This window comes from Lucilia cuprina, chromosome 4 (assembly GCF_022045245.1).
Source record: "Lucilia cuprina isolate Lc7/37 chromosome 4, ASM2204524v1, whole genome shotgun sequence".
Classification (NCBI taxonomy): domain Eukaryota; kingdom Metazoa; phylum Arthropoda; class Insecta; order Diptera; family Calliphoridae; genus Lucilia; species Lucilia cuprina.
The window spans coordinates 81,704,034-81,718,236 of NC_060952.1; the positions used below are offsets into that span (position 1 = coordinate 81,704,034).

Consider the following 14,203-nt stretch of genomic DNA (forward strand, 5'->3'; position numbering starts at 1 on the left):
GGAACTGTAAATTAATGTGTTAAATATGAATTGGGTATGTTGGGTTTTTTAACGTCTGTTTATAAATTTTCGAAAATGTTGATTAATTTTTCTGTGTTTCCTGGGCATTTAGTTTCATTTGAAATTGTGTTTAATTGTGGTGGTTTTATTTCCAACTTACTTCATCGCTGCCGAAGATGATCATACGTTTAATCTTCACAATGAAGATGAATTAGTGCCTTCGGAACAGACTATTGAGAATAATGACGTGGCAACTGTGGAGAAAAAGGTATCTGCTGCTCAGCCTACTAGAAAAGTAAGTAGCCTCTACCAGCGTTAGGATATTCTAAGTTCTCACTTTAAGGAATCTGTTTTAAAGTTCTGTGTTTTTACTCTATAATTTTGAAAGAACTTAGAATTAACTGATTAGCAAACAAAGTTATACTTTTGTATTTACTTGCTCTTTATGAAATCGAAACAATTCCTTAAACGATTTCCCGTTTATTTCTTTAGCTTTTAAGACAATCATTTATACCCAACCTAAGTAGGAATATAGAACGTACTACAGGTTTTCAATTACCACGCGGACTTCTTACAGGTATGAGTATATGTCTAAGTATTTAGCTTCCAAGCTATAATTAACAACTGTTTTTTAAACAATAATTAAAGCTCCTCTTGTGGCAAGTCCTTTTGATGGCCAAACATCCTCTGCCACAAATAATGTATTATTGGTTTTAAATAATGATAAAAATAAATTGGCTGAATTGACAAAACCCGCTGAGGATTCATTGAAACGTTTGACACGTAATCCCGATGTTATGGACGATATTGTAGGACAATTCCAGCAAATGGGCGGTGGTATGACACAACAAATACTCCAGCAAGTTAGTCAAACGGCGCCGGAAATGTCTAGATCTTTTGGTCAAGCATTGAATGAAGCTCTATCGCAGACGAATATTTTAGCACAGGCAGCACCGGGTAATTTGGATTTAAGTCAACTGACACAGAATTTTCCAGATTTCGGTCAACTGGGACAAAGTTTGAGTCAATCGTTCATATTGGGTGCGGCACAAAATCTATTAAATCCGGCTGGTGCTGCCCAGGCAGCTACGGATGATGCAGCTGCTGCTGCAGCTGATGCTGGTGCGGAAGCTGATCCTGAAGTGGGAGCTGCTGCAGAACCAGAGCCTGCACCTGAGCCAGAACCAGAGCCAGCAGCCGAAGCAGAAGCACCAGCTGCTCCTGAAGCGCCAAAAAATCCTTTTGAACAAATTGTTGGCAGCGCTCTGCCTCAATTATCTCAATTATCTCAGTTATCTCAACTACCCCAATTATCTCAATTTCCTGCATTGCCCCAATTACCTCTTGGCCTACTTGGTCCCCTCTCTGGTTTGAGTCCTTTAATGCCCTTAGGCTCAGAAATTTCCGAAGTTCGAGTAATGCCTGATCAATATTCACCCTATAAACTTTCACCCAAACCGGTGGATCATCAAACAATGGCTGAAATGAAACTGAAAGCTGTACTAAGAGATGCTTTAAATAAGAAAACCATACCCATTCTGTGGTTCCATTTACCAGTCAATCATCATCTCCAAAAGAGTACCGAAGACCTAGAAATGGAAGCAAAGTTGGAAATTTTCGAGAAACAAGTAATTGCTGAATTGAAACAGCTACAAGAACTCTCCAAATTGGCGAATGAAGTAAAAAAGGCTCAACTGCAGAGTGGCGTAGAACCCACCGAATCGTTGACCACCAAACTTAATCTCTATGAAATACCCATTTATGAAATCACCTTGGGCGATATAGAAAAGACTTTGAAAGATGAACATGTCATCGTATTAATGCATACGATTGTACAGAATCAAAATAAACAGTTTCACAGACATCATCAAGCCACCACTAAGTATCTGACCGATTTAACGGGTACACCTATTAAACGTCAGACGAAAACTGCTGAAGATGCTCTCAAGTCCATGGAAAAGGATGATATGATGAAAATGATGACTTATGCTTATCGTATGGCAGCCATGCATGGTCATGAAATGCCTTGGCTTAAGAATGAAAAGATTACAACAATGAACAGCCAACAGAAACAAGCAACAGAGGGTATTGCGCCAATGACCGCCGAACGACAATGGTTGGAAGATAAACAACGACAAATGGCTGAAGAAAGAAAGCAGAAGGTGGCACAAAACCAAGCGAGACAATGGGCTGAACCCACTATTCAACAGTTTCCACAACAACAGCCCATAGAACGTCAATGGGCTAATCCAAATATAATGCAACCCCAAATTACTATGCAACGTCAAATGTTACCACCACAAATGCCTTTGCAAAGACAAATGTTGCCTCCGCAAATGCAACAACCAATGCCCATTCAAAACCAAATGTTTGACCCAAATATGCAATGGCAACAGCAAGACCTACAAAGACAAATGATGCCTCAACCCATGATGACCAATTTTGAAATGCCACCACAAATGACCATGCAAAGACAATGGGCGAATCCAACAAATATACAGCAACAACAACCCATAATGCAAACACAATTTACTGACCCCAGCGTGCAGCCAATTCAGAGACAATGGGCGGATGCAAATATACCAGAGACTAAAGGTGCCATTAAAACAGAACAACAGCCAGAACAAAGACAAGCTGCCGAAATTAAAACGCCTGAACAACAAACATCGTCTGATGCAAAGAAAACCGAACAACAGCCGGAACAGAGACAATGGATAGATACAAAAACGACCGAACAAACGGCCACGAAGACAAATGCGAACATGCCACGCAACAATGAACGAATGGACAACATGCCTGTAGTTGGTGAGGCTAAACCGCAGATGGCAGAAAATGCCGGCAAGGCCCGTCATAAAGGTAATCTTTTTGGTGTATTCCGCCATAATTTCAATCATTTTAACACAGATTCTTTTCATCAAAAAAACCGTTCAGGTATGGAAGATTTGTTCGATGAGCTGGATGTTTTTGATCATGGCAAACATAAGGGCAAAGAAGCTGGCAAATCAGCGGCACCACCCACAGTTATTAACTATTACTATAATACAGGTGGTAGCCGTTATCCTCCCATTTATGCACCAGGACCTCCTCCGCCGGCTGCTGCACCAACGAATTATGGCGGCGGTTACGCTAGACCCCCACCACCACCACCTTCACCAGTAGCCCAAAGTTATGGTCCTGCTGGCGGTTATGCTGCTCCACCACCACCACCACCAAAATATGCCGTTGCTCCTCAATATAAACCAGCTGCTGGTCCATATGGTGGTGGTGCTTATGGCTCGAATGCTTATGGTTCATATGGTGGTTATCGTTCTGCTACTGGGGATGAAGAAATTGCTGTTATGTTACAGCAAAATCAACCTATGCCGGTAAGTTGAAGAGTTATAAAGATTTGAGTTTTATGATTAATCCAGCACACTTAACCCACACACTCATTTAATCATTTCATTTCGAGTCTGCACGAGAAAGCACAAAAACGATATTAATTATAAATCTCATTTCATTTAAAATTATTTAAATTCGAATTGCTACAATATTATCGGACGTCTTTAACATATTAATGGAAAGTGATGACTTTAAGTTCTATTTCAGTTCTAATTCAGTTCTAGTTTAGTTTTAGTTTAGTTGAGTTCTAGTTCAGTTCTAGTTCAGCTCTAGTTCAGTTCTAGTTCAGTTCTAGTTCAGTTCTAGTTCAGTTCTAGTTCAGTTCTAGTTCAGTTCTAGTTCAGTTCTAGTTCAGTTCTAGTTCAGTTCTAGTTCAGTTCTAGTTCAGTTCTAGTTCAGTTCTAGTTCTAGTTCAGTTCTAGTTCTAGTTCAGTTCTAGTTCAGTTCTAGTTCAGTTCTAGTTCAGTTCTAGTTCAGTTCTAGTTCAGTTCTAGTTCAGTTCTAGTTCAGTTCTAGTTCAGTTCTAGTTCAGTTCTAGTTCAGTTCTAGTTCAGTTCTAGTTCAGTTCTAGTTCAGTTCTAGTTCAGTTCTAGTTCTAGTTCAGTTCTAGTTCAGTTCTAGTTCAGTTCTAGTTCAGTTCTAGTTCAGTTCTAGTTCAGTTCTAGTTCAGTTCTAGTTCAGTTCTAGTTCAGTTCTAGTTCAGTTCTAATTCTGTTCTAGTTCAGTTCTAGTTCAGTTCTAGTTCAGTTCTAGTTCAGTTCTAGTTCAGTTCTAGTTCAGTTCTAGTTCAGTTCTAGTTCAGTTCTAGTTCAGTTCTAGTTCAGTTCTAGTTCAGTTCTAGTTCAGTTCTAGTTCAGTTCTAGTTCAGTTCTAGTTCAGTTCTAGTTCAGTTCTAGTTCAGTTCTAGTTCAGTTCTAGTTCAGTTCTAGTTCAGTTCTAGTTCAGTTCTAGTTCAGTTCTAGTTCAGTTCTAGTTCAGTTCTAGTTCAGTTCTAGTTTAGTTTTAGTTCAGTTCTAGTTCAGTTCTAGTTCAGTTCTAGTTCAGTTCTAGTTCAGTTCTAGTTCAGTTCTAGTTCAGTTCTAGTTCAGTTCTAGTTCAGTTCTAGTTCAGTTCTAGTTCTAGTTCAGTTCTAGTTCAGTTCTAGTTCAGTTCTAGTTCAGTTCTAGTTCAGTTCTAGTTCAGTTCTAATTCAGTTCTAGTTCAGTTCTAGTTCAGTTCTAGTTCAGTTCTAGTTCAGTTCTAGTTCAGTTCTAGTTCAGTTCTAGTTCAGTTCTAGTTCAGTTCTAGTTCAGTTCTAGTTCAGTTCTAGTTCAGTTCTAGTTCAGTTCTAGTTCAGTTCTAGTTCAGTTCTAGTTCTAGTTCAGTTCTAGTTCAGTTCTAGTTCAGTTCTAGTTCAGTTCTAGTTCAGTTCTAGTTCAGTTCTAGTTCAGTTCTAGTTCAGTTCTAGTTCAGTTCTAGTTCAGTTCTATTTCAGTTCTAGTTCAGTTCTAGTTCAGTTCTAGTTCAGTTCTAGTTCAGTTCTAGTTCAGTTCTAGTTCAGTTCTAGTTCAGTTCTAGTTCAGTTCTAGTTCAGTTCTAGTTCAGTTCTAGTTCAGTTTTAGTTCAGTTTTAGTTCAGTTCTAGTTCAGTTCTAGTTCAGTTCTAGTTCTAGTTCAGTTCTAGTTCAGTTCTAGTTCAGATCTAGTTCAGTTCTAGTTCAGTTCTAGTTCAGTTCTAGTTCAGTTCTAGTTCAGTTCTAGTTCAGTTCTAGTTCAGTTCTATTTCAGTTCTAGTTCGAGTTAAGTTCTAGTTTTAGTTCAGTTCTAGTTCAGTTCAAGTTCAGTTTTAGTTCCGTTCTAGGTCAGTTCTAGATCAGTTATAGTTCAGTTCTAGGTAAAATTTAGACGTAATTGTGATTAAGGTTAAGCTTAAGTCTATACAAAAATTCTAATTTTATTGAAATTACATTTCGTAAATGTGGTATTTCCTAACATGATTATTTTGGATAACCATTGAAATGACGTTGTAAAATTTTTATAATTAAAAAAAAAAATAAAAGTTTCTTAAGAGTTCAAGTGCAGTTTGTTAAGTTTTAGTTTTAAGTGAACAATGACAAGTTTTAGAGTTGCAAGAATACGATTCTAATAATAAATTAATTGCTCCATTCCACGCACCCAGTTACACATCTCATTTACTCACTTCAGCATCCAGTTCACTGTAAATTATAACGAATTCATTCATGGTCATATAAGCATTTTTCTCTATTCTTTCTTCATTCCCCCATATTGTGTGTTTTTGATTTCCAAATTCCCAACAATTCCCCCAAAAATTTCCCGCTAAACACAATCCACAATAACAGGTGACGTTTTTTAGAAAATGATGATGCCCCTTGATGATGCAACACTAACCGCCACCCCTACAGTTACGGAAAATCATAAAAACAATGCAGAAAATTTAAATGAAGAAAATCACTTTAAAAGGTTAGCTAAAACACAAACACAAACAAATCCAGGTCCTGCGGCCTATATAATAGTTATAAAAAATAATACTAATAAGTCAGGTAGTAAAACGCGTAGAAAACGTTCAACCGATTATGCCACTCTCGAACCAATCGATGAAAATTCTTTAGAAGCTTTACGTAAGACATATAAGAATTCTTTAAAAGAAATTACCTTAAATCCTAATGAAACACCCGCTGAAGCGTTAATGCGTTATAATGCCGAATCAATAAGAGAAGCTTTACAGAAGGCCAATAAACAACCAATGGAAATAGCTGCCGGAGGGGAACATGAAGATGTTAAACAGGGTCAAATAACACAAGAAGTAGAACAACAGCCGTTACATCAACAATTACCTCAAAGTTATGCTTTAAATAATAATAATGAACAATATATGCCCTTAACAGGGACGACACCATCTCAAATGAGTAATTTCCCTTATATAACTTATCCTATGTCTGTACCACAAACACAACCTTTATCCGCGTCCTACAATCCTCCACTAACGGCTTATGATCATCAGTCATCAGTAAATCAAGGAGGTTTCTATAATAATTATATATCAAAATATAATACATCACCTGCTTTATATAGCAATAACAACAACATTAATATGCCTGTAACACCAAATCCCTTTTTATCCATGTATAACTCTTTGGAATCGGTGCCCTTTATAGAAGATTACAGTATGACCAATCAACCTTATCAGGATACAAATCATAATATGATTAATGACAAATCAGCTAAATCTGTAGTATATCAAAATTCGTACACACAGCCCCAATTAGCGTATAACCAATTGAGTACTTCCGGCTCTAGATCCTCAAATATAATGAACAAAAATTTCCAACACTATTATACAAACGGTGACCAACATCTAACGGATTATGGTAAAACAAAAACCTCACTTAATGGCAAATATTCCAATGAAGTGCCCTCGTCAAAAACTCAATATCCTTTCTCTAACAAACTCAATAAAAATGTTCATATATCCTCATACAACCCTGTTAAACAAGCCCAGCTAGAGTTAACAAATCATTACAAAGCTATTAAATCTCAGGAAACTTCTTCCTTTGATAATTTAATTGCAGTCATTAAGGAGCGTTTAACCCAGTGTTGTAATGAATGCAAGGAAAATATTCTAAAGGGTATTGATGAGACCCTGAAACGTAAACATTATGGTAATAATGATAAACTAAAAATATTGGAAATAAATGTTAAGCCTTATGGCGATAAGCCACATACAGTGTCATATCGTAAACCGAGTAAAGAAGAAGATTTCGAATACCAGCAATGGCTAAGAGAAATGTCACAGAAAGGTTATGATAAAAGTTATTTAACCAAACAGCACCAAAGAGATTATTTAAAAGATGGTAAAGTAAATTTACATATAGCCGAAGAGGAAGGCTATGAGGGTCCCGAAGAAGAGAAAGGTTTTTATAAAAAAAATAATCAATCCTATAAAAGGGAAACTACGGTTCCCGAAATAGAAGTTGAAACAAAAACGGAGGCGGAATTAACAGCAACTACAATAAAAAGTGAAAATAATATAGAAAAACTGGAAGAGGAGGAAGATGAGGAAGAAGAAGAAGAAGTGGAGGAAGAGGAAGTAGATGAATTAGAAACTGAAACGGAGTCAGTGCCACAACCCGAAGAAGTAGAGAAAGTAGTTAACGAAGAAGAAAAACAAACACCAACTGAAACAAAAATTGAGAAATCTCATAAAAATACTAAAAAAGAAACTGACATTAAAAAAGATAGTCCTGAAAAGAAAACCAAAGAATCCGTTAAAAAAGAAAACTTACAAAATTTGAATACTACCAAATCTATGGAAACAGCTGAATCTACCACGCATAGTGTCTATGCTTTAAGAGGACAATTTCGACCACAAAAATCCTATCCTAAACCATTTGTACTAAAACAGGGCAAACAGTTTGCCAATTACAGGAACGTTAACAAATTAGGCAGCTCGAATAGTATAACAAAAACGATTCCTAATGGTAATACTGTAGATAAAAATGATAAATTAGAAGAGATCCTTGATATATTACATGATCTTAGTAAACATACTAAGGAGAAAATAAAGGTATCGAGCAAAGAAGAAATTTCAAAAGCAACTAGACGTTTGGTCAATACTACTAAGGTTATAAGCACTACAACACCTACGTCAGTGTCTAGCACAAGTAAACCCTTGGCAATACCTTCCACAGCATTAGCTAATGACATTACGAAAGAGAAACCCAGAAAATTAAGTCGTCGAAGAGTAAGACTTTTCCCAAAAACTCGTAAATTGGTTAGAAGTTCTACGTCAAGACCTAATCTAAATGTGGAATCGAGAATATAATAGTTGGATAAATGGCCCAGAAGGATTCTGTTTATTAACATAGTGATATTTATATTTAACTTATTTATAATTTATTTATATATATATTTTTTATAACATTTAATTTCTCCTATAAATATTTGTGCATTTCACAATAACATTTATCACTTTTGTATTATAAAATTGTATGATTGTAAAGTAATTGCATACTTGAAAGGTGTACTTTTTCTTGTAAAGTTTTATAATATTTCCGAAGTTTTAATAAAACCCTAAAAGTATTTTACATTTATATTACTGTTACGTGAGAGTGATAAATGTTGTTATGAAATTCATACTTTACTATTATAGGTTAAGATTGGAGATAAGATTTCATTAGGTTGAATTTTTATTTCAGAATTCTAGCTCAGTTCTAGTTCGGTTCTAGTTCAGTTCTAGTTTAGTTCTAGTTCAGTTCTAGTTCTAGTTCAGTTTTAGTTCAGTTCTAGTTCAGTTCTAGTTCAGTTCTAGTTCAGTTCTAGTTCAGTTCTAGTTCAGTTCTAATTCAGTTCTAGTTCAGTTCTAATTCAGTTCTAATTCAGTTCTAGTTCAGTTCTAGTTCAGTTCTAGTTCAGTTCTAGTTCAGTTCTAGTTCAGTTCTAGTTCAGTTCTAGTTCAGTTCTAGTTCAGTTCTAGTTCAGTTCTAGTTCAGTTCTAGTTCAGTTCTAGTTCAGTTCTAGTTCAGTTCTAGTTCAGTTCTAGTTCAGTTCTAGTTCAGTTCTAGTTCAGTTCTAGTTCAGTTCTAGTTCAGTTCTAGTTCAGTTCTAGTTCAGTTCTAGTTCAGTTCTAGTTCAGTTCTAGTTCAGTTCTAGTTCAGTTCTAGTTCAGTTCTAGTTCAGTTCTAGTTCAGTTCTAGTTCAGTTCTAGTTCAGTTCTAGTTCAGTTCTAGTTCAGTTCTAGTTCAGTTCTAGTTCAGTTCTAGTTCAGTTCTAGTTCAGTTCTAGTTCAGTTCTAGTTCAGTTCTAGTTCAGTTCTAGTTCAGTTCTAGTTCAGTTCTAGTTCAGTTCTAGTTCAGTTCTAGTTCAGTTCTAGTTCAGTTCTAGTTCAGTTCTAGTTCAGTTCTAGTTCAGTTCTAGTTCAGTTCTAGTTCAGTTCTAGTTCAGTTCTAGTTCAGTTCTAGTTCAGTTCTAGTTCAGTTCTAGTTCAGTTCTAGTTCAGTTCTAGTTCAGTTCTAGTTCAGTTCTAGTTCAGTTCTAGTTCAGTTCTAGTTCAGTTCTAGTTCAGTTCTAGTTCAGTTCTAGTTCAGTTCTAGTTCAGTTCTAGTTCAGTTCTAGTTCAGTTCTAGTTCAGTTCTAGTTCAGTTCTAGTTCAGTTCTAGTTCAGTTCTAGTTCAGTTCTAGTTCAGTTCTAGTTCAGTTCTAGTTCAGTTCTAGTTCAGTTCTAGTTCAGTTCTAGTTCAGTTCTAGTTCAGTTCTAGTTCAGTTCTAGTTCAGTTCTAGTTCAGTTCTAGTTCAGTTCTAGTTCAGTTCTAGTTCAGTTCTAGTTCAGTTCTAGTTCAGTTCTAGTTCAGTTCTAGTTCAGTTCTAGTTCAGTTCTAGTTCAGTTCTAGTTCAGTTCTAGTTCAGTTCTAGTTCAGTTCTAGTTCAGTTCTAGTTCAGTTCTAGTTCAGTTCTAGTTCAGTTCTAGTTCAGTTCTAGTTCAGTTCTAGTTCAGTTCTAGTTCAGTTCTAGTTCAGTTCTAGTTCAGTTCTAGTTCAGTTCTAGTTCAGTTCTAGTTCAGTTTTAGTTCAGTTCTAGTTCAGTTCTAGTTCAGTTCTAGTTCAGTTCTAGTTCAGTTCTAGTTCAGTTCTAATGAAATCTCTTCTAAAACCAACGTAAATTCTTCTATACAATCAAACGTCATTTAATATTCATGGCATCACATTTTCTATTCTTAATTTATATTTCATGAATCATTTTTCGATTATAACCACCATCAACATCTCATAAAATATAATACGGCTAGCAAACAGACATCGCCATTATTGTCATCACCCTCCTCCACATCATCATCATCACAAGCAACAGTAATAACATCATCACCCTCAACGTCTTCATCGTCAGAAAGTTTAAATAATGTTGATCCCGAAGTTGGTTCTATTTTCGGCTTTGAGCCACATATTTTGCAACCATTTATGGGTTTACACAGTGTCGATCATCCCGATGATCCTTGGCATCATAAAGCCTATGATCCTTATCAGCCTTTATTTACTGGAGGTGGTACATTTGAGGAGTATCTAAAAAATGGTCGCTATAAAAGAGATCTGAGAAGATCAACACAAATTTCCAAAAATCGTAATACCTTAACCCCGGAAATGTTGGAACGTTTATTGCGTATAAAGTCTAGTTTTAAAAAGAATTATCCTGCACTTTATAAAACTATGATGGGACAATTAACGGGTGGCAAATCTACTACTATTACGGTGACTCCTCCGGAAGTACCACAACATGTATCTTATCGTAATGTGGAACTGGCCGCGGCAGAAATTAATCCTTTGGAAACTTTAATAGACACTTACGAGCAGGACTTGCAAAATATTTTAGAAGCTCAACAACAAAAACAGCGTCAACAAGAATCGCATGAACCGTTAATTAATCCATATACAAATGAGTTTAATTTTTGGGGTAATTCACAGGAAGAAATAACGTCAAATACTCCACAGAAAGATATACCTATATTGCAACAAACATTAGAACAATTGGACATAAATCCTCGGCATGACCAAACAAGTTTTTGGGAAAATCCTGAGGAAATTCTTAAAACTGTAAATGAAGATAAAACGCTCTTAGCTAGTCCAGAAAATCATACCCCAAATAAACCACAAACTTTTTGGGAAAATTCTGAAGAAACTCTAAAGACTTTAGCCGAACCTCAATTATTTTTGGAAAATCGTGAGCAAAATTTAAATGAACATTTAGTGGAAAATAATTTTCATGAAAATATCAATGAAACCCAAAGTTATTGGGAAAATTCGGAGGAAACTTTAAAAACTTTAAGTGAACACAAGGTATTTTTGGATAAGCCTCAAGAAGCGGCAATTGAAGAACAAAACTTCTGGGAGGAAACACCAGAGAAAATTGTAAATGATGTTCAAAGTTTGCCTCATGAAACTTTAAACTCTGTAAATGAAGAGCAAAACTTCTGGGAGACTCCTACTCTATCTCTAGAAGCATCTGCTCTACAGAAACGCAGCAATAGCTTTTGGGATGAACTAGAAGCTGAAGAAGAACAACATGAAGACCATAATTCGGATGATTTAGAACCTATTTTTGACTTTGATGAAGATTTTGATTAAATATTCCATAATTTTCTTTAACTTTAATCGTCATATGCATTGTATTTGTAGTTCTCTCTCTCTCTTTCTCATCTTATTAAGTAAAATAATGTATAAAAAACGTAATAAAAATGTTAAATAAAATAACTTGTTAAGATTTAGTAAAAAAGTGGCGTTTTTATTGAAAAAAAATTTCAGTTGTCGATGTGTTATCTGTTGTCAGTTAAATTTTCCCCGGCACTACAACTGGACTTGTAGAGTAAGGTAGTAGTCAGGCAAATCACATAGTTGCTAGTCTATGGTCTGGTCTATAGTCTAGTCTATAGTCAAGTCTATAGTCAAGTCTATAGTCTAGTCTATAGTCTAGTCTATAGTCTAGTCTATAGTCTAGTCTATAGTCTAGTCTATAGTCTAGTCTATAGTCTAGTCTATAGTCTAGTCCATCGTCTAGTCTATAGTCTAGTCTATAGTCTAGTCTATAGTCTAGTCTATTGCCTAATCTATAGTCTAGTCTATAGTCTTCTCTATAGTTTGGTCTATAGTCTAGGGTATAATCTGCTCTATAGTCTTCTCTATAGTTTGGTCTATAGTCCAAGGTATAATCTGCTCTATAGTCTACTATAGTCGATATTCCAATCTATAGTCTACAATGCGATCTGGCCCGTACTATACACTATAGACTATATTAGACTACTATAGACCAGTCTGGCGGAAGATCAACCAAAAACTAAAAGAGTAACACTTTATCATCCCCAATACTAAGGGGTTTATTAAAATATGAGAATGTTTAAACGGATCAATATAATAACATTAATATGAATTGAGTAGAAGTATTTAATAATGTTTGTTGCATATTGCAATTTATATTTATTTAATTAAATAAAATTCATATTAAATAAAAGTGTTTATAAATGTATTATAACAAATATGTATGAAGTATACACAAACATGCAAGTACGTATGTGAATACATTGTATTCATATTATGCATGCGTATGGTTGCTTTTTTGTATTACAGTTATTATTTAATATTTATGACATTTCAACATGTCTACCGGAAGTTACGAATGGCTTAATTTACCCAATGTTTATGTTTCTTGTTTTTGTAAAATTTTTTTCTGTATTTATTTACAAAAAATGAATACAAAACAAATTTTGTTTTGCAGCAAGAAGACATACAGAAAATGTTAAAGAACTGCATGAGTTCTTTGAGTTCTTTTTTTGCGAACATTTTTAACGGAAATCAATTTAATAAAAGAACAACTGTTACCCAAACAAAATGTCTTGTTGTTATTTGTACAAACTTTGTTGTTTTTTGTTGCTGTAACATATGCATAGCAAAGTTATGAACTAACTGCCTTAAAGCATGACATTTGTAGTTAAATAATTGCAACAATTTTACTACATTTCAGAATGATATTTTTTGCAAAATGTGCTGAAGTTAAACTTCAAATTTACATTCGTTTCGTATGTTCCTTTCGTTGGCATAACGTCTTTCATTCGGTGTCGTATAACTATAATTGAAGTTGTTTTTGTTGTTCTTGATGTGTAATACAGTTGTTCTCTTTGTTATAATCACTATCAAGAATGTGTAGCAGAGTGTGGAATGTTTGATATATGGTTTCGTTTGTAACGTCGTATTAAATCTTATCGTATAGTGTAGTATATAGATTAGTCTATGAACTGGCATCCAGACTACGGTCTAGTCTATACTCCAGTCTATAGTCAGGTGTACGGTCCAACGTGTACTGTTTAGTATATAGTCGGGTCTATTATATAGTATACAATATCCTATAGTCTAGTCTATGGCATAGCTTATAGTCTTGTCTTTAGTCTCTTTTATGGTCTAAAGTCTAGTATATAATCTATAGTCTAGTCTATAGTCTAGTCTATAGTCTAGCCTATAGTCTAGTCTATAGTCTAGTCTATAGTCTAGTCTATAGTCTAGTCTAAAGTCTAGTCTATAGTCTATGTAGTCTATATTGTAGTTTATATTCATAGAATCGTTGCTGCCCTATAAACAACGTTTCCTTGTTGTTATTTTACATACAACACAATTGCATTTTTGTTATTATATTGCAACACACCTCTACCGAATTACAATCATCCAAACTTATATGTAAATATTCGTTAACTTGACATATCATGTCACACAAGTGGTAAACAATAAATGTCATAGCGCCATACACTTATAATACATTCATACCACCATAAAACAACTGGGTCCAAGTCTATACATATGAATGTACGTATATATGCAAGCAAGTATACGACGACTACAAATCTATAAAGGATTTAAAACAATAATAATTTTATTATGTGGTAGAATTTTGTAGTGTGACGAATACAAGTTCAACATGACATTTGTTCAAGACAAATTGTTTAAGACTTTGAATGAGGCATACAATTGAATAAATTTGGTTAATAACTATAACGTGCAGCAGGACTTTTGAGAAATTGTTGTAATTAATTTTGTAACAGGGGAGTATTTTATTAGCCATTTCTATGAATTTTGAAGGGAAATATAAGCAGGTTACTTTTATACTAAATTTGAAACGAAATTGATATCAAGATAAATCTATTTGGATAAAAAAGCAAATACCTATTTTTTACCTATAGACTAGATTATGGACTAGACTACAGACTAGACTATAGACTAGACTATAGACTAGACTATAGACTAGACTATAGACTAGACTATAGACTAGACTATAGACTAGACTATAGACTAGAC

General features: G+C 34.9%; 2 protein-coding genes across 2 annotated transcripts; both read left to right on the forward strand.

The window, feature by feature from the left end:
* The first annotated feature begins 579 nt into the window (after positions 1-579).
* Positions 580-8,492, forward strand: LOC111679380 (defective chorion-1 protein, FC177 isoform-like). Its single transcript, XM_046947930.1, has 4 exons — positions 580-595; positions 649-2,856; positions 2,932-3,365; positions 5,734-8,492. Exons 1-4 carry the CDS (start codon positions 580-582, stop codon positions 8,200-8,202), a joined length of 5,127 nt encoding a protein of 1,708 aa, XP_046803886.1. The 3' UTR covers positions 8,203-8,492.
* Positions 8,493-10,102: 1,610 nt separating this feature from the next.
* On the forward strand, positions 10,103-11,573 carry LOC124419282 (the record flags this gene model as incomplete). Its single annotated transcript, XM_046947932.1, has 1 exon — positions 10,103-11,573. A coding segment is annotated over one exon (1,389 nt), but the record flags the coding sequence as incomplete, so codon positions are not given.
* Positions 11,574-14,203: the final 2,630 nt, after the last annotated feature.